The sequence below is a fragment of the Hypanus sabinus genome, chromosome X1, assembly GCF_030144855.1.
Source record: "Hypanus sabinus isolate sHypSab1 chromosome X1, sHypSab1.hap1, whole genome shotgun sequence".
Classification (NCBI taxonomy): domain Eukaryota; kingdom Metazoa; phylum Chordata; class Chondrichthyes; order Myliobatiformes; family Dasyatidae; genus Hypanus; species Hypanus sabinus.
In genome coordinates this window covers 5,371,827-5,392,510 of record NC_082738.1, presented here as the reverse complement: position 1 = coordinate 5,392,510, position 20,684 = coordinate 5,371,827, and the positions used below count along the sequence as shown (strand labels likewise).

At 43.0% G+C, this 20,684-nt stretch overlaps 1 protein-coding gene across 1 annotated transcript in view; it reads left to right on the top strand.

Annotated features, from left to right (window-relative positions):
• Positions 1-20,684, top strand: part of fmnl1a (formin-like 1a) — a 223,862-nt gene that overhangs the window by 133,431 nt on the left and 69,747 nt on the right. Inside the window, exons 6-10 of the mRNA XM_059955710.1 lie at positions 4,651-4,704; positions 5,216-5,356; positions 7,999-8,104; positions 10,989-11,065; positions 11,915-12,008. Coding sequence (XP_059811693.1) covers positions 4,651-4,704; positions 5,216-5,356; positions 7,999-8,104; positions 10,989-11,065; positions 11,915-12,008 — 472 coding nt within the window. The remainder of the gene's footprint in view (positions 1-4,650; positions 4,705-5,215; positions 5,357-7,998; positions 8,105-10,988; positions 11,066-11,914; positions 12,009-20,684) is intronic.

Sequence of the window (20,684 nt, the reverse complement as noted above, 5' to 3'; positions counted from 1 at the left end):
GCTGAGTTTGGGTGATTCCATTCTTTAGAGGGTGTGGACTGAATGGGACAGGGCTGATCTAGAGTTGAAACCATCATTCTACTCAGAGCATTGAAACTGTTGGCAAGTTGGAGCCTCAGAACCTCAGAACGTTGGAAAGTCAGGAGCATGATTAGTTTGGTCACATAGGGACTGGGAAAGATGATGGATGAAGCAAAGCAAGGGACTTGTCTTTCCAGGGTCCCAATCCAGTGCCGTGTTAGTAAAATATGATCATCCCTAACGCTCTGAAAACAGTAAAGTTATATCATCCTTTGCAAGACTGAATGGCTGATATGAAGATGGCATTTGGTGCACAGGGTTGGGCCACAACATAAAATGCAATAATTCAGAAATAACTGTGGTCCTCCGTCTGGGTGAAGGACACACTCAGTAACCATAACATTGAAAAAAATAATAGAGCTGTCTGGATTAGAGAGCATATCTTATGATGATAAGTTGAGTGAGCTAAGGCTTCTGTCTTTGGAGCGAAGGAGAATGAGAGGTAACTTGATAGAGGTGTAAAGATAATAAGAAGCATAGATCAAGTGGACAGCCAGAGACTTTTTCATAAGGCAGACGTGGTTAATATAAGAGGGCACAATTTTACGGTGATTGTAGGAAAGTATAGGGGGATATCAGAGTTAATACTTTTACACAGAGCGGTGGGTGCATGGAACTTACTACCAGGAGTTGTGGTAGACGCAGACACATTAGGGACATTTAAGAAACTCCTAGATGATAGAAAAGCAGAGGGTTATGGAGGAGGGAAGGGTTAGATTGATCTTAGAGTAGGTTAAAAAGTTGGCGTAATATTGTGGACGGAAGGGTTTGTACTGTGCTGTAACGTTCTATGTCAGATATTGGGTGATAAGGAAATGGCTGAGGCATTGAATGACTATTTTGTGTTGGTCTTCGTGGTGAAGGACACGTCTAATATACCAAAGAAGGATGTTATGGACAAAATGGGAGGTGAGGACCTCGATAAAATCACTGTCACTAAAGAGATAGTGATGAGCAAACTAGAGAGCCTGAAGGTAGTTAAGTCCCCTGGTCCTAATGGGATGCATCCCAGGGTGCTGAAGGAATTGGCGGAGGTTATAGTAGACACATTGGTAATCATTTATCAAAACTCTCTAGACTCTGGGCAGGTCCCAGCAGATTGGATGACAGCAAATGTCATGCCACTTTTTTAAAAAAGGATGTAGGCAAAAGACAGGCAACTATAGGCCAGTTAGCTTAACATCTGTAGTCGGGAAAGTGCTTGAAGCTGTCATTAAGGAAGAAATAGCAGAACATTTAGAAAGGAGTGTTCCATTAGACAGACACAGCATGGATTCAGAAAGGGCAGGTCCTGTTTGACAGACTTACTGGAGTTCTTTGAGGACATAATGAGTGCAGTGGATAGAGGGGAGCAGGTGGATGAAATATACTTGGATTTCCAGTTCGATAAGGTGCCACACAAGAGACTCATAAATAAGATACGGATGCATGGAGTTGGAGGAAGTGTATTGGCATGGATAGTGGATTGGTTAGCCAATAGAAGGCAGAGAGTTGGTATAAATGGGTGTTTCTCTGATTGGCAGGCAGTGGTGAGTAGGATGCCGCAAGGGTCAGTGCTGGGCCCGCAGCTGTTTACCATTTACATTGATGATTTGGAAGAGGGGACTGAGTGTAGCGTAGTGAAATTTGCTGATGACACTAAACTGTGGCAAAGCAAATTGTACAGAGGATGTGGAGAGCCTGCGGAGGGATATAGATAGGTTAAATAAGTGGGCCAAGGTCTGGCAGATAGAATACAACATTGGTAAATGCAAGATCATCCACTTTGGAAGGAATACGTAATAGAAGAGCAGATTATTATTTAAATGGTGAAAGATTGCAGCATGCTGTTGTGCAGAAGGACTTGGGAGTGCTTGTTCATGAATTGCAAAAAGTTGGCTTGCAGGTACAACAGGTTATTAAGAAGGCAAATAGAATGTTTTCCTTTATTGCTAGAGGGATTGAATTCAAGAGCAGGGAAGTCATGCTACAACTATACAGGGTACTGGTGAGGCCACACCTGGAGTACTGTGTGCAGTTCTGGTCTCCATACTTGAGGAAGGATATACTGGCTATGGAGGCAGTGCAGAGGACGTTCACCAGGTTGATTCCAGGAATGAAGGGGTTAGCCTATGAGGAGAGATTGAGTCGCCTGGGACTATACTCTCTGGAGTTCAGAAGAATGAGAGAGAATCTTATAGAAACATACAAAATTTTGAAAGGGCTAGATAAGATAGAAGTAGGAAAGATGTTTCCATTGGTAGGTGAGACTAGAACTAGGGGACATTGCCTCAAGATTCATGTGAGAAGATTTAGGATGGAATGAGGTGAAATTGTTTTTGCCCAGAGAGTGGTGAATCAGGGAAATTCTCTGCCCAGAGAAACAGTTGAGGCTTCTTCACTAAATATATTTAAGAAACAGTTAGATAGGTTTTTACATAGTAAGGGAATTAAGAGTTATGCAGAAAAGGCAGGTAGATGGATCTGAGTTTATGGACAGATCAGCCATGATCTTATTGAATGGCAGGGCAGGCTCGATGGGCTGGATGGCCTACTCCTACTCCTATTCCTTATGTTCTTATGTTATATATTAAAATTTTTAAACCCTTTCAAGTAATTTGCTGTATATAAGTAGAAACAAAATCTCCTTGAATAGTGATGATACTGTGCAAAGTGTTAACATGCATGTATGTCAAATTTGCAAACTTGTAAGTACCTCTTCTTGAATAATGAGGAAATTAATTTTGATCAGAGCCCATTAAATTTATTTTGTTGGCTATAATTTCTACCCGTATGTGTATGGGGCTGTCAAAGAGGATAACTGCAATTTATCATTAATATTGGAAAAGTTAATTCATTAATTTACATACTTAAAGAGTGCCTGAAATTTGCCATCGTCTCAGTAATTGTTCATCTATTAAACATTATTTTATTCAATTAAGTTGAGAGCCTTGTATACGTAAGCTAGCAGTTAGTTATGTGCTGAATAATTCATCTGTTACCAAAATGTAATGAGAAACAAAGAAATGAGAATATGGAAGTTCTGTTCTGTGCTGTGCACTTCAAGTGCTCTTGAAGTGCATTGTGACACATAAACAAGCTCGACACATTCACCACAAACCATAAAACAAATTTAAAAGTAGCCGCTGCATGAACTGGGTCTGATAATTCCAGCTAGCAGTGAGTAGTAGACACTAATTCAATTACTGGGTTGTGCAAGCAAGCATAAACCACTTAGACTTCACTTCTGGTTTAGGCTAATTTATGCACCTTATAATTAACAGCAGTGGTTTCACATTACAGTACACAAAATAGTAGGCCTTTCAGCTTTCAGACCCTCTCCACCATGCACTAATATCTTGACAGAGCTAATCTTTGACCCCAAACTCCATGTTCCTGTCCGTGCTCCATAACTTTGATTCCCCACGGTCTAAAACCTTATTATTTCAGTCCTGAGTTTGGTGTGAATATACCTCCAGAGGTTTCTTGGGTAGAAAGCTTCAAAGATTCATGACCCTCAAAGAGAAGAAATTCATCTACATCTCAGTCTCCTCATCCTGAGACCAAGGACATATCTTCTCAGAGGTTAAGCTATCAAGCACCCCAGCTTCCCATATGTTTCTATGAGATCACCTCTTATTCTTCTAACTTTCAGTATGTATTTGGCACAATCTATTCACTTTTATTCTCTCAAAGAATGATTCCTTCATCCTAGAAGTGAATCTGATGGACCTGTTCTCTCTTATTGCATGAGGAGATCATAGATGTACTCTGCCCTCCGTGGTTGGAAAAGGACTGTAGTCAGTCTCTCTTGCGACAAAGACATAGCATTCAATATGCCATCCTGATTGCTCATCTTCTGTGATGTCAAGAGAGGGAATCTCCTGTATTGGTAGATACACAATGCAGCAACAGTCCCCACTGAACGGTATTTTACCCATCTCTCCACTCTTACAGAATATACCTCTGCTAACACATTTATTCTGGACCAGGGGTTCCCAACCTGGGGTCCACGGACCCCTTGCTCTTTGGCATTGGTCCATGGCATACAAAAGGGTGGGAACCTTTGTTATAGAATAATGTGCATTGGAGATATTATTAAAAGAGTTGATATGTGCATAAACTACCATCCTTAATTGGAAAAGAGAGCATAGAATGATATCTTCTGACTTGATAACCGTTAAATCGCATAATATTAAAGATACTTGGGTGATGGTTTGCATTGATTTGCCTTCAGTTCCTTGGCTGGAGATCAGCCAGCATAGCATCCCTGTGGCTCTGCTTTGCCACTGTAGGTACGTAGATAATCTATGGAAATTGAATTAGAACTGGACAGTTGCCCAGTGGATTGGCTATCACCATAAACAAGGCAGTCCATACTGATTCATATATAGAGGACACTTCCTCGCATGTGAGCTGATGGAGATGGTGGGGAAGAGGGGTAAAGTCAGGCTGAGACTGGGCACCTATATTAATTCCTGGTCTCTGTGTCAAAAGCATTTTTTTTAACCTTGCCCAGTCAAACTACGTACTCAGCTTGGTGAACCATATGCTCACATTTCAACACCCAAATCCCGTCTTGTTTTTCAGATCTTTTAAAGAAACTGCATGGAATTTTGTGAGGAGTTTGAGTTATGTGGAAAGGTATCGTCTGCCATTCATTTTAACAGCAATGGTGCTTGGCACTGACTGGGCAGTCAAAATACTAACTCTTTCAAAATTCAGTAATCTGCATCAGGCTTCTTTACTAACGCTAATCATTAAAAATTAAGTTATGCTTAAAAAAGTAGTGAATGAGTGACATTAAAATGAAATTCTTTACAATTGCTTCTATATTACTAAATTTGCAAATTTTACTAGATTTGTAAAATGGAATAAAATTCCTGAAGCAGGGATATTTGGATGTGCTTAAAGACAGTTATTTTTATGAGTAACATCATCCTTCAATGCATTTCCAAAACAAGGGCAATGAATTTGTTCTGTTACCTCTTGCTCTGCTTGTTACAGGGCCCTGGTCTACTCAGGCCCAACCTGTTTGTCCAGTTCACTTTCTGGACCACCTAGAGCTCCTGGTTCAGAAGAAGTAAAATTCAGGACTGAGAATGGTGGTCACAGCTTTTATGAACCAGATATTTCTGTTTTTCACGTGTTTCAGGCATGACATGGAGAGTACGGATAATGGAGGAATTGCTTCCGAGAAAAGTAAGCCCTTGGATAGATCTGTAGAAGATCTCAGTAGAGGCAACTCACCGACGCATGGGTCTTCCAGAGCCAGTGGGCGTCATCTTACTGTCAGGTGAGGAGGGTTTAAGTTGACGAGCATCACTGTGTTTCCTTGCTTGCTCAGTTTGACATCTTTCATGCAAAGAATTAGTTGGTTTCAAGTAAAGTTTAAAACTGAGGAGCTAATTTGCAGCTTAATAAAATGTCTTTGTTATCAGGAAGGTTTATACTGTGCTACTTACCGTGAAAGTGAGACTGCTACCATTGGGCTGCTTTCTACACGTCTGCAGTGTAGGACCATTCATTATGCCCTGACCGAAATCTTAATCACGGAATAGGGATAGTGGGACAGCGTGTGAGGTTGGCGGAGGGAATGGAATGAGATCGTGAAGGAATGGTGTGAGGTCTTTCACCTTTGCTGCATAACAAGCAAATCAGTGCTTATTTCTCCCATGTGAGCACATGAATTGTAAGGATAGCAGCCCAGTGTAGATGTTGATGACCTTTCTCTTATCGGTTAAGGTTTCCTGCTGTGTGGCCAAAGGCTGGCAGCTATGTCACATGTTGGATGTAGGTAACACCATCTGCTTTGGGCCACACCAGTGTGACCTCTGAAGGAATCACCAATTCAGTACCAGAGTCTAGACACACTCTGGTTATGTTGGACAGACGAGATTCACTGTCAACTCTGCTCATCTTCAGGGGTTTGGGAATCTAAATGAAAAATTAACCTAATGGGTCAAATACGAAACCCCAGCATGGAGATTGCATTGGAAGGTTCTGGAATATTTTAGGTTGTTTCACGCATAATGACACCCTTCCCTCCATCCACAGAGGGTAAGTGTTTCTTTTTTGCCCATGTTACTTTTGTATTCATTTTGTATTCAGAATGAATTGCTCCAAATGAGTCTTTATTCCATAGTTTATTTAATTTATTTAATTTTATTTTTATTTAGAGAGACAGCAAGGAGTAGGCCCTTTCAGCCCTTCGAGCCATACCACTCCAGCAACCCTATATTAACCCTAACCCAAGCATGGAAATACAACGAGGATTAACTGGCTTTGTATTCAAACGTTATCACCTCTGTTATGTGTTTAGTGGCTGTTTATCCTTTCGGCCAATAACTGACTTATTTGCTTATGATTTCATTTTAAATTACTGCAACACTTAAAGTTGCTGAACAGTGATATTAACCAAGATAACTCTCCCAAATTAAATCAAAAATAAATGCAAAAGAATTCAAGCCTTTGCATTAACCAAGTGATGTGGTATCCTGTTCCACCAACCATTCGGTAATCCTCCAACACCACACAATGGACACTTTGCCGGCTGTTGGCAGCTAATGTTCTAATCCCCCCCCTGTTTTTAGCTTTGTGGTTGAGCCTCCTGAACATTCAGAAGATGATGCTATTGAAATGATATTAGAAAGAGGATGACATTGCCCCAGTGGGAGGCAAGTTCTCCTGCACATGGGTAGATATTGGCTTTGTTATGTGCATCAGTATGAGTCAACCTCAGACTGAAGGTGCAGCCAAAGATGTTAGAACCAATCATGGGTAAATGAATTTTGCGACGTAACGTTGGGGAAGTTACTTCACAAAATAAATTATATTGGCTTCTGCAATGTAGTTCTGTTTGCTGGCTGTAATTTGTGCATTTAAATAGCTGCAGCTGTGAGCTGGAGTGTAAATATTAATTTTTCTCTTTGTTGTTTTCATGCTTCTTGGGGATGTGTCTTCTCTCGGTGGGTACATGGAGGCAAATCTAAAGGTTACCAGAGAGCAGCGTGGCTTTTTATTCTTTAACCCATGTAGGTTCCCTCTAAGTGATTGAATCGTCCACAAGCCCCCCTCTGCGATGCACCACTCACCCACAAAGCTCGCCAGTGTAACACATTGTTCAGTCCACACATGATGTTCTGTTTAGTCCCTTGACCTCCCCTGTGTTATACTGCTTGTATTTGTTTTATGAACATCCCTGGACATATTGGGAATGGTAAATGAATGATGTACGTCTGGATGTATGAGGTGATGCAAGTGTCTGTGTGTCTTCAGTCCCCAATCTGGCTGAGGCCCTCTGTTGGTCAGGATCAACCATGAATGTTGTGTCCCTGCTATCTACACGACACACAAGTATGTAAGCCAGGGCAAACTGCTGATCAGAGATACTAGTGTCACAGTTTTCCATTTACCATGGGAATGAATGCATAAACTGCACCAGTGACCTTCAGCTCTGCTAAACACCTTCTGGCCTGGATTAAATGGGCTGTTTCCTTCTGGTCACTGCTTTAGAGTGTGCCCACTTGTTCTGCAGCTCGGCCCTGACCCATTATCACAGCTCTGTGATGTTCGTTTCCTCTTCTAGCTAAGCTCTGAATGCTCGAGAGACCCTCCCCCCCCACATATAGTCCTCCAGCAAAACATTAATTGCTGAGGGACATCTGATGAAATTGTACTGCTGACCACCCTATGGGCAATAGCTTGATGGCGAAGTGACTCTGCAGTGCCTACACGCTTTCTCTTTTCCATTCACCCTGAATCCTGCACCAGGAATCACCTCTTCCTCCACTGTTTCACGTCACATCGTGTAGCTCTGCACTAACTGATGCGTGTCCCCCACTGTACTCCTTCCTCTTGTCAATCTCCTGTTTCAATGACGTTCAGAGGTGCACATTCACCACAACATGTAACATCTGCTTGCTGTGATCGTCACAGGCACAACATGCACAGCAGGAAAGCACTGCGGAACTCCCGGATCGTCAGCCAGAAGGACGACGTCCACGTCTGCATCATGTGCCTTCGTGCCATCATGAACTACCAGGTGAGAGAGAGCCACCTGGCTCCAGGATCTGGCTTTGGGTATTCATCATAGTCCTGATATTCATAACAATATGCACAGTCTTGTCTTGTTCCTTTCCAATTCTACAGTGTGTTTTACTTACAAATCCCGTAACTGGATAACTTACCAGCAAAGACAGAGAGGTCCGTTGAAGTCTGATGTCACTATTTTCAAACGTTTTTATTTATAAAGGGACACAAAAGTAAGGTTAATACATACATTCAGATAGTGCACATCGTCAACACTCAATCTAAAGTGCGGGTATATTAATAATCATCATTAAGTAGTGAGCTCTGCTGTTGTCTAGGGGTTAATAGATTGTCTGTTGGGAATATAAAAGTCACTCAGAAGGCTGCAGGCCTCAGCCCTTTGAAAATCGCTGGGTTTCACGTGGGGCGACCGAGAGAGAGAGAGATCGCGGAGAAGAGGAAGAACTTGCCGAGTCTTGATGAGGCTTCCGTGAAATCGGGGGGGGGGGGGAGCATTGGTTTCCTCTCCCCAGTGTTAGTTAAAAGCGGTTTTCAGCAAGCATCCTTTGTATAGTGAATCTGGCATTATAAAGGAGATTTAATAGTATATATGTCCACCTGTGGGACTTTGTAAAATTTGACCCTGTACTAGCCAGAGGCTCCGTGCATCAGTCCCTGATCCTACATTGATGAGACATAGTTAGCTTTATGCTTTGAATGTATTGATTTATGAAACATCATTGGTTAGAGGCACTGGATAAGGCTTTGCCTTGGAATTGTGCCTGGGACTAGTCTCCCGGACCCACCTATGTTTCATGACTGCAGAGCCCCTCGTGTCCTCCCAGTATGTGTCCATCACATGGTGTTGGGCATGTGAAAAACTCTGTCAGAGATTAATGAGTGTAATTAGAGCAAAGGAGGTCCTGGAGAGTGCCAATGTCACTGCTGTTATCCACCAGGGACAGTTTGGTGGAGGCCCTTTGCTTTGCTTTGTAAGATTCATTCTCTTGAAATCTTTGGTGAATGAATGGCTGATAACATGAAGGTAGCTCCCCAATTCTGTTTGTGTTGATGGCATACTGCAGCTGGAAGTTGGCGCAATCTTGATTTTTGTTTGGAGCGCATATAGGATTAATAGTTATCTGGTTGTTCTGTAAATTAGCTCTCCAGTATGAAGCAAAAAATGCTGACAGATTGCTGGAACGGTGATGCAACTTCAATTTACACTAATCTACATTAAAATTGAGTCCTTTATGGACCTTTTGTTTAAGGATACAGTTGTATGCACAAGCTAAAGATTAACTTCTCTAGGCAGCTTTGTTTACAAGGGATGCTTCTCAGTCCTTCTTGATTAACGTTGTCAAAGAGTTTAGAGAAGTTTTAAAAAAGGCCGTGTATTGTGGTTAATGCTGCTGTCTGCACTTCTTCCTGAGTTGTCATGTGCTGGAGACAAGATCCATTATGTCTTCAAGTGGACTGATCCACACTGTGGTTTGGGACCAGCTCCTCAGTCAATGATCGGGGTGGTTGTTGAAGGGGAATCTTGAGATGGCATTTGCCTTGGCACACATCCGGGAGACCTCTCTGTCACCACTATCATATTTGTCTTCTTTCTTCTGGATGGTCCTGATTATGTTGTTAGAAGTTCCCAGCTATGTTGTCCTCTTCTCAAATAGGGGAGAATGAGGCTCTGATGTTGTTTCTGCTGTCCTTCACCACCAACTCTTAGAACTTCAGTAGCTATACTATTTGCTTCCAAGGCCATGTGGTTTTTAGTTAACATACAGCCTGTTGTTACTCTGAGGCGTTGGATGGTCTACTACAGAATGGAACCAAGGATAGGGTCGTGATTGAGGTGTTCTTCAAAAGTCCTCTTTCAGTAGATGCTGCTAGCTTTGCTGTCTTTCATCTGGTCTTTGATCTCCATGAGTTACATCCTGATGCTTGGGCTTTGGATGGTCTCATCAGCAGTGCAGCATCCATGCATGACATGGTTCTGTGAGATGCTGTGTTTCCTGTACTCTGTTTACCTCGCCTCTGGGTTTTCTATTGAACCTCAGGCTTCAAGCTCCTCTGGGCCTTTTTCTTCCCCTTCGAGGTATGGCACAACTTCCCAATCTCAGAAGGTGATTAATCATCTCCCAGGCATTCCAGTTTTCATTCTGAGCTTTGAGGTGTAGTGGTAAGGCCTGTTGATGTTGCTTGAAGTATCTCACCACCTCTTACACACACACACACATATACACGGGTGCACACACCACTGATATACTATTTATCAGTCCACTTGAAGACATAATGGATCTTGTCTCCAGCACATGACAACCCAGGAAGATGTGCAGAGAGCAGCATTAACCACAATACACAGGTTTTATAGATGTATATATAGAACTTTGATGGGAGCTGCTGGCTGATTGACCACCAGCTCCAGGTTGGCCAACTAGAACTAAGTGAGTTACCTCTGGGGAGACCACAACTGAAGACTTGCTGCCATAGCTCCAGCTCAACGTTGGCACTTCCTAACTGCCACAGTACATAATGTGGGAAATGAGCCAACGAAAGGTTCCCAAACCATAGTTTAAAAATATTACACCGCAGCTTTAAAATGAAAGTGAACTGAATATCTGAAACACTTGTGAATTACTGTGAGATTATCCTCAGCTCAGTTATATGAATATGAAAGTTGACTTGACCAAATCTATTACAACGACATGTTTTAGGTCTTCCTTAATGGCAGGGTTTCTAAGAATGTAATCCAAATTATCTCATTCCATGCTCTGATTGGCTTATTGAGCATTAGGAGGGCCAACTGGTTTTATTTTAATATCCTACATAAGCAGTATTGTAACATTGCATTCCTCGATGCGGGCAGTCACTGTTGGTTTGTGCTTGATTTCTAGTCTGGTTTCACCCTGGTGATGGAACATGAGCAATGTGTGAACGAAATCACCCTCAGTTTGAACAATAAGAATGCAAGGTAAGAGATAGTGAAAATATGATCTGCGCCATTGTGATACAAGAGCCAATGTATATCGCAATCTCACATTTCCCAGATATCAAACTGAACTGATCTCAGGTCTCCACTCTCTGGATTGAACCAGTACAAAAATATCTAGGTTTGGAATACAACCAGTTCCAGGTCACCTAGCTCTGGGATTCAAACAATTCCAGGTCTCTCAGCATTGGGATTTAACTAATTCCAGGTCTCCAAGTAACAGGATTGAACCGATCCCATCTCCTGGCTCTGGAATTGAATCTCAGTGCCTTCCATGGTGAAATTTTAAAAATGGCGGCACGGTAGCATAGTGGTTAGCACAATGCTTTACAGTACCAGAGACCAGGGTTCAATTCCCAACACTGTCTGTAAGGAATTTGTATGTTCTTCCCATGACTGCATGGGTTTCCTCTAGGCGCTCCATTTTCCTCCCACTGTCCAAAAACGTACTAGTTGGTAGGTTAATTGGTCACTGTAAATTATCCCATGATTAGGCTAGGGTTAAATCAGACATTGTAGGGTGACACAGCTCGAAGGGCCCAAAAGGCCTCTATATCTAAATAAAATTTGAAAAATAAGACACTCTGAGTGAAAGATTTGGAGTTTTCTTTTGTTTGCAACATGGTGTGTCTTCACACAGATTGGGCTGGAAAACCATTAACAACTACTGGAGTGCAGCAGGCAAGAAAGACCAGCCTTGCCATCAAAGAGTGGGTGTTTTTGAGAAAGTTCCTTGTTGACATCTGTCACTGACTTAGTATGCCCTGAACTTGAGGGAAGCCCAGTCTGTTTGTAATATGATTGGAGGTTTACCCTTTCTTCCACTTGCAGGACGAAGGCGCTGGTGTTGGAGTTGTTGGCTGCAGTGTGCTTGGTGCGAGGGGGACATGACATCATCCTTGCAGCCTTTGAGAACTTCAAAGAGGTAGGAGTCTTGTCTGTCACTGTGTGTACAGGATAGCATCTCCACCAATATTTATTAAACATATTTTGGTATGCGCAAGTGTTTACAGTTTATATTTGGCTGTGACAATGCTCACATTTAAAATGCTTTGTGTGTCCCGTCTCTGTGCGCTTCCAGCACTGCAGACTGTGATGTATTGTGTGTGCGAATAGGAGAAGGCTTCATCTGTTCAGTCCAAGCTTAATTTTACTCAACCATTGCTGACTGCTATATATTCCAAAGCAGAGTGGGTGGGAGGCAGATCTCAACACTCAGACTTGTGTGCTTGTGGTTTAATCATGTTATTGAATTACACTAATATCTCACCCTTCTAAAGTGCCCCTTCCAACAGGGCAAAGCAGGCATTAATATCCACCTCACACAAAATTCTGGAGGAACTCAGCAGGTCAGGCAGCATCGATGGAAATGAATAAACAGCCAATGTCTTGGGCTGAGACCCTTCTTCAGGACTGGAAAGGAAGGGGAAAGATGCTAGAATAAAAAGGTGGGGGAGGGGGAAGGAGGCTCGTTAGAAGGTGATAGGTGAAGCCAGGTGGGTGGGAAAGGTAAAGGGCTGGAGAAGAAGGAATCTGATGAGAGGAAAGTGGACCATAGGAGAAAAGGGAAGGAGGCGGCATACCAGGAGGAGTGTCCAACTAACTAGGCAAATAACTTGTCATGCCAGTTGTAGGTTGGAACTTCCTCTAGACCAGTGAGGCCTTAGCAATGGGCTGTCTACATCTGTGGTGTAAGGGAAAAATGGTGATTTGAACTTTTGACTTTTTGAGCAAGGAACCAATGGCAGGGGCCTGGGGATAGAGCAGGTAGGTGCAATGAAAAAGAGCCAGAACAGATCCAATGGGCCAAGTGGCCTGCTGCTTCCCTGTTCTACCCCATAATGTGTGTCCCATTAAGCCTTACAGCCAATGGGCTATTTTTGAAATGGGTATCTGTTTGTTTTATTGGTAAATGCAGACCCTGGCAGCCCAAGACCCATGATGAGTTATTCGATTTTGGTGAAATAAGGTGTTGACAATATTAACATGAGGTCCCTAATGTCCAAGTTAACAGATTGCTGCTTCAGCATCTCAGAATCAGATTCTGATTTATCATCAGTAACATAATGATGCGAAATTTGTTGTTCTGCAAAGAACGTATGAAGTTAATCATTGGTCAGTTCAGCCCAGTGCTATAGACCTGACTATAGTGTGGATGGGTACACCTCAACACCCTTGTTCCAGAAGTACATATAAACCCTGTCCTGTCAACCGCTTCTCCCAGCTCACTCTGGATTGAGTGAGTTTTTGTCTCTCAATCTCAAGCGAGTAACCTTCTGATGAACTGTGGCTTCTAACCATTCCTCTGCATCTGCTCCAGCCACACTTCGCTGCCTTGTAAACTAAGCATAATGTTGAAGACTGAATATCAAAGAGCGATCGTCCTTTGTGAAGAGGATGTGGGAGAAGAAAAGGTAATTAGCAATCGTGCAGCACACTGCACTTGCAACCTGGCAAGGAGAGAAGCAGCACAGATCCCTCTGATATTCTGTAGTTCATTTGGAGAGCTTCCAGGCTGTAGTGGTGTGTTGCTTTTTGCAATCACTCTGGACCAGTTGTCACAGTTGCAGGCGGTTAATGATTGGAATGATTAGCTCCCAAGTTATCTGTCTGAAAAGCTGAGAGTGTGTGCACCACCCACACATTCTGCATTTAGAACCCTTGTGCTGTTTAGACCCTTGTGCTATTTTTAAAGAATAAAATACAGCAGATGGCTTTGGTGGACAGGGAGTGGTTCTTGATCTTTAACCTCTGGAATGAGCTTCAGCTGATGCCTGACACTTGTCAATGATTCCATTACCTTAACATTAGTCACGGTTAACAAATGGGATGTGGAGTCCAACTGTCCCCACTGTTCTGCATGTGTGTTGGTGGAGAGTGGCTGTGGGTTTGTTTCAGCGTAGGGAGGTGGTCCCGCTACACCCTCATTACATGGCTGACTGCAGAGGTTTGTGCATTGCTGAGGGATCAGGACACTGTCTTCAGACTCTAAGGTGAGCAAAGCCACTGTCTACTGTTCCATTGGGAAGGCAAAGTGTGAGTACTCACAGAAAATCCATTTTGACACCAGGGACATAGCCGCATGTGACAAGGTAAATAAACGATAACCAATTACAAGTCCACCCTGCGTGTCAACAACAGTGACTCCTCCCTTCCTGATAGGCTGAACCTTTCTATACACAATTTGACCAGTTGAATGATGTGACATCAAGGAGGAACAGGCACCCTCTCTGGCCATAGCTGAGGTGAAGAGGACCATAGGCAAAGCTGCAGGGCTGGACAGTGTGGCCCAGCTAACAAAGGCCTTAATGGATATTTGTGATATCTCTGAAATAGTCCACTGACCCTGTAAGCTCCAAGGTAGTCACCATCATTCTAGTGTCCAAGAAAACAATGGTAACTGGCCTAAACGATTATGGCCTAGTGGCACTGACTTCAACAATCATGAAGTGCTTGGCATGGCTGGCAATGGATCACATTGGACCGGTTCTCCTACCACTCAAACGAGCCACTGATGATGCTTTAGCCACGGCCCTCCTCTCTGTCCTGTCCCACCTAGAAAATGATGCCTCGTGTGCCAGAATGCTGTTCATCAAATTCAGCTTGGCGTTTACCACCATCTTGCCTGAAAGGCTGTGGGTAAATTGTCCTCGTTGGGACTCAACACCCCTCTCTGTAACTGGATCCTGGACTCCTTGATGGAAAGACCCAAGTCAGTCTGAGTTGGCAACAACATTTCAACCTCCATCACGCTGAGCACTGGTGCCCCCCCCCCCCCCCAAGACAATATGCTCAGCCCACGGCTGTTCACCCTGCTGACTTACAACTGTACTGCCAGCTCCAGCTGAAACCACATCATCGATACCACAGTGGCTGGCCTCATCAGCAACAATGATGAGTTGGCATACAGAGAGAGGGAGAGAGGGTTGTCAAATGGTGTGAGAACAACAACCTGAGTCTCAACGTGGACAGGATAAAAGAAGTGATCGTGGGCTCAGCAAGGCTCAGGTCACCCACTCTCCAATGGCTCTGCTGTGGAGAGAGTGAAGAGCACAAAGTTCCTTGGTGTGCACAAAACGGACGATCTAACACCTCCTCATGAGTCAAGAAGGCACAGCAGTGTCTACACTTTCCGAGGAGACTGAGGCGTGCAAGGCTCCCTGCCCCCATTCTAACAACTTTCTACAGGAGCACCATCGAGAGAGTCCTGTCTGGCTGCGTCGTTCTGTGATGCAAGACCCTACAGAGGACAGTAAAATCCACCGTGTGGATCATTGGGGTTCGCCACCCCCCTATATTTGACATTTACTGGGTGCATTGTATATGAAGAGCCTAAAGCATTGTTGAAGATCCCTCCCACCCATCCCACAATCTCTTTAACCCACTACCGTCTGGAAGGGGGTACAGAAGCATCAAGACTAGGACAGCCAGACTGGATAATAGCTTCGTCTCTTGGACTAATGGATACCCTACCACCACTGAAGTCTCGTCACTAGGACAGAAAGATTACTGTTTACCTGTGCCGTGCTTTAGTACATGCATTATACTACGTGAAATATATTTTATTAACACAGTTATAACATAATATTTTGGCTTATGTGCTGTGTGTGATGTATGTTGTATGGGTGCACCATAGTTCACAGGAACTTTGTTTTGTTTGGGTGTGTAAGTGTGTAGTCAGATGGTAATAAAATTCAACTTGAACTTGAAAGTGCCTGTGTTGTACTTTCCTAAGTAAAGTTGGTAGTTTGTAATGAGACAACCCTCCCATAAGGTTAGAGCTTGGTTGTTGATACCTTTGGCTGTCTTCAGATTAAACAAAATAGAATGTCTTGGAGGATGATGTTGCTCTAATAATGTTTATTTTTTCCATTGTTCCATTGATAAACCCTCAAAGCAACTTGCATCCTTAAGAAGAGTTCAAAGTGAACCCAGCTGCAGTCTATTCACTTCTGCTCCACTTCCTTGTATGCATACTGAATCAGTTTTGAGTTAGTAGTGGCTGAAGGGTTGATGTTAGGCTGGATATCAAGAGAACTGTGACCTATCCTGAATGAAGCGTAAGATGCAATAACCAAACTGCTGAAGAAACTCAACAGGTCATCAGCATCTGTGGAGGGAAATGAACAGTCTAAGTTTTGGGGCAACACCCTTCACCTGGACTAGGTTTCGACCTGTGAGGTATTGTCACTATGATAATGTCATGAAAATGAAAGCTCCCATGAAAAATAACTGCCAAGCCCAAATATTCTGCTCTGATAATCTCAATTTAAGGAGAAACCTTGACCAATTCCCTCGGCAGTAGACCACCTAGAAAGAGGCAGAGAGGTGACCTCATGAAGTTTAATACAGTACTGTGCAAAAGTCTTAGGCAGATATATACAGTACTGTCATGATTTTATGTATTGCTCTGTACTGCTGCTGCAAAAAATCGAGTTTCATGACATATGTGAGTGATGATAAACCTGATTCTGATACGGGTCTGTAGTGTGGACTGACAGTGGGAAGGGGGCAGTGAGAGAGGAATTTTGGTTCGGGAAAGGGGAAGGGAGAGGGGAGGGAGTGGGAAACACCAGAGAGACATTCTGTAATGATCAATAAACCATTTGTTTAGGATCAAATTTCCTTGCCTGGTGTCTCAGGGCTGGGTGTGTCTGCACCCGTGCCAATCCCCACCCCGGTATTCCTTCTCTGCCACCTGTTCCACACCCCTCCCACGGCACTCTGCCCTCGCCATTGCCAACGTCCTTTGCTCCCAACAGACTTACAAACCACATTGATAAATACAGTACAGTGCCAAAGACTTCTGCATAGTTTTTGTATAATCATGATTGACATAGGCAAGGTGGATGGTCACAGTCTTCTTCCCAGGGTAGGGAAGTCTAACACTACACAGTAAAGGTTTAAGGTGAGGGGAAAGATTGAAAGGGAACCTGTGGGGCTAATTTTTCACACGGAGGGTGGTAGATATGTTGAATGAACTGTCATAGGAAGTGGTAGAAGTGGGTATAGTTACAGTGTTTAAAAGATGTTTGGACAGGTTAATGGTCAGGAAGGATTGGGGGAATATGGATCAATCACAGGCAAATGGAAACCAGCTCAGGTAGGATGAATTGTGCCGAAGGGCCGGTTTCCATGCTGTATGACCCTATGACCGTAACTCGCTCTAAGGCCTTCTCCTGCTTCTATCTTCTATGATTTGACATCTGCAGCATATAACCACATACACTAATCTGAGAAAGCATTAAAGAGTAAACTTGACATTTAACAGTTCCAGTTGATATGCATAAAGTATGGATGCTGTGTTAAACACTGAGGCAGCAAGAAAGAGGTAGAACTCGTGGTTTTAGGCCCTCCTGAACAAAGGTCATTTGACCCTCCTCCTCTCACCACAGGCCTGACCCTGCCGAGTGTTTTCAGCCATTTCTGTTTTATTTCATGTTTCTAACAGCCTCAATGTTTTACACATTAATCTGTTCAAGCTAAGAGTCACTTATTCACTGTTTTTTGTTTGATTGGCTGAGTCTTGTCCCTGTCTTAGTGGGTTGCATTTAATCACTGTGGTTGCTCAGCAAGTGAAAGATCAATTGATCAGCATGATTGCTGAGGGGATGTCCAAGCTGAAAGTGCTCGAGCAGGCACGGTTACTAATTGGAAATAGGCTCATTCACAGCAATAACAAAAGGGCAGACTCTGTAAAGGTTTCACTCAGGCTTCTTGGAAAAATTGAGAGTTCTAATTCTCATTATTGATAAAGTTCGAGTCATAAAGATGTAAGATTGATAAAGATCAGGTCATAAAGATATAGAGAGATACAGCACAAAAACAGGCCCTTCAGTCCTCTGAGCCCACCTTGACCATCAACCTCCCATTTGCACTGATTGTAAATACTCACTTTTTTATTCTCCTCACATTTCTATCAACTCCTCCCAGATTCTACCTCTCACTGACACACTGGGGCCAGCTTACAGTGGCCAATCAATCTAAAAATTGTGAGCTTTATCTCGTCAGCAAGAGAATGCTCATGATTGCAGTCCTGTCAGTGTGAGGATGTCAGTGATTAATAACATCAGTCTGTTCAGGATTCTGAAGAATGTGCCTGAAGAGATTGTGGAGGGATTAGTAATGATCTTTCAAGAATCACTAAATTCTGGAATGGTTCTGGAGGAATGGAAAATTGCAAATGTCACTCCACTTTTTAGGAAGGGAGGGAGGCAAAAGAAAGGAAATTATAGACCATTTAGCCTGACTTCAGTGGTTGGGAAGATCTTGGAGTCCATTATTAAGGATGAGGTTTCTGCGTAGTTAGTGGTATATGATAAAGTAGGCCAAAGTCAGCATGGTTTTCTTAAGGGGAAATTTTGCCTGACAAATCTGTTGGAATTCTTTGAGGAAATAGCAAGCAGGATAGATAAAAGAGAATCTGTAGATGTTGTGTAAATGGATTTTCAGAAGGCTTGTGACAAGATGCAGCACTTGAGGCTGCTTAACAAGATAAGAGCCCGTGGTATTAGCATGGATAGAAGATTGGCTGACTGACAGGAGGCAAAGAGTGGAAATAAAGAGAGCCTCTTCTCACTAACTGCCAGAGACTTGTGGTTTTGGGACCACTACTTTTCATATTATATGCCAATGATTTGGATGAATAAATTGATGGCTTTGTGACCAAGTTTGTACATGAATCAAAGATAGGTGGAGAGGCGGGTGTTGTTGAGAAAGCAGGGAGTTTGCAGAATGACTTAGATTAAGAGAATGGACAAGGAAATGGCTGATGGAATGTAATGTAGGGAAGTGTCTGGTCATGCATTTTGGTGGAAGGAATAAAGACATAGACTATTTCCTTAAAGGGGAAAAAATTCAGTAATCAGAGTTGCAAAGCAACATGGGAGTCCTCGTGCAAGATTCCCTCAAGTTTAACTTGCAGGCTGAGTCAATGGTGAGGAAAGCAAATGCAATGTTAGCATTTATTTTGAGAGGGCTAGAATATAAAAACAAGGATGTAATACTGAGTCTTTAGAAGACATTGGTCAGAGCGCACTTGGAGTATTGTGAGCAATTTTGTGCAGCTGATCTTAAAAAAAAGCATATGCTGGCATTGGGGAGGGTCCAGAGGAGGTTCATGAGAATGATCCTGGGAACGCAAGGGTTAATGTATGAGAAGTGTTTGATGGTGCTGGGCCTGTACTCTCTGAAGTTTAGAGGAATGAGGGGGGATCTCATTGAAACCTACAGAATATTGAAAGGGCTAGATAAAATGGATGCAAAGAAGATGGTTCCTATAGTGGGGGAGTCTAGGACCAGAGGTCACAGCCTCAGAATAGAAGGCCGATCCTTTAGAACAGAGATAAGGAGGAATTTCTTCAACCAGAAGATGATGAATCTGAAAAATTCATTGTCATAGATAGCTGTGGTCACCAAGTCATTTGGTATCTTTTAAAGCAGAGGTTGACAGGTTTTTGATTAGCACGAGAATGAAGTTGAAAGAGATAGAGATAATGTGTAAATCAGCCATGGTTGAATCATGAAGCAAACTTGATGTGCTGAATGGCCTAATGCTGGTTATGTTTTATGGACTTATTATCTCAGTGAAATTTTGATCGGTGACATGGAGTGAGTGGGAGATGTATAGCTTGCTGTATGTAAATTTGCTGCAGTTTAACCTACGTTAAAGAGATTACATGTTGAAAGTGCTTTATTGGCTACAAGGCACACTGGAACAAGGTACTATACAGATGCGTCTTCCAAACCCACATGGGAGCTGTGCTCACAATGAATTGTTAAAATATCTTTTAACATGTCCTGTCTGTTGGTTACATAACACTTTTGATTAATTTTAACTCTACAGTGCTGAATGTGCTACTTAATCACACACTCCTTGCTTTTGCAATCTTTCCCTTGGTTTTGACGCTATCTAGGCCCACTTGGGCATTACTTCTCTCAGTATCTTATTCTCATCGCTTCCATCAGTTATTGATCCGTCCTCTTGCATCTCATGCACTTTCATTACTGCTTCTTCACATTAGTTGTGAAAGAGTGGTGAAGCATGACCAGTGATTTTTGATTGAGCTTGCAGTTTTCTGTAAAAATCAGCAATGAATATTGCTGGACCAATGACAATTTTTCCAGAACAGCTGCATTGGGAATGTTGCCCTGGAAGTTGCTGTGTGCTGTTGGATGTGCCTGTTGGTAGGCACACTCTGTAAAGTCATGCTCCTGAGGAGCTGCAGCTTAGGCCAAAAACGACATGCTTACTGACCATCAAGGCTCTATTCACCATACAATGCCTCTATTCCTCCAGCATTGATTATGGCCATCAGATCCTTATCTACTCTTTGCTTCCCATACACTCAGATTCTACCCCCACTCCCTGATCCAACCCTTGACCGAGGTCCTGGCCTGACTGATCCTTGACTCAAGCCATGACTCCTTTCTCATCTCTTTCCTGCAAATTCCAAGGTCAGCAGCTGGTGTTTGTGAAGACTGCGTAATAAGCTCTTTGCCGTAAAGGTAATTAATGCATGTAACTGGAACAGAGTCACCATTGCCATACCTGTAACCAGCCACTGAATGCTCTTGGACCATACAGTATTGACAACATGTG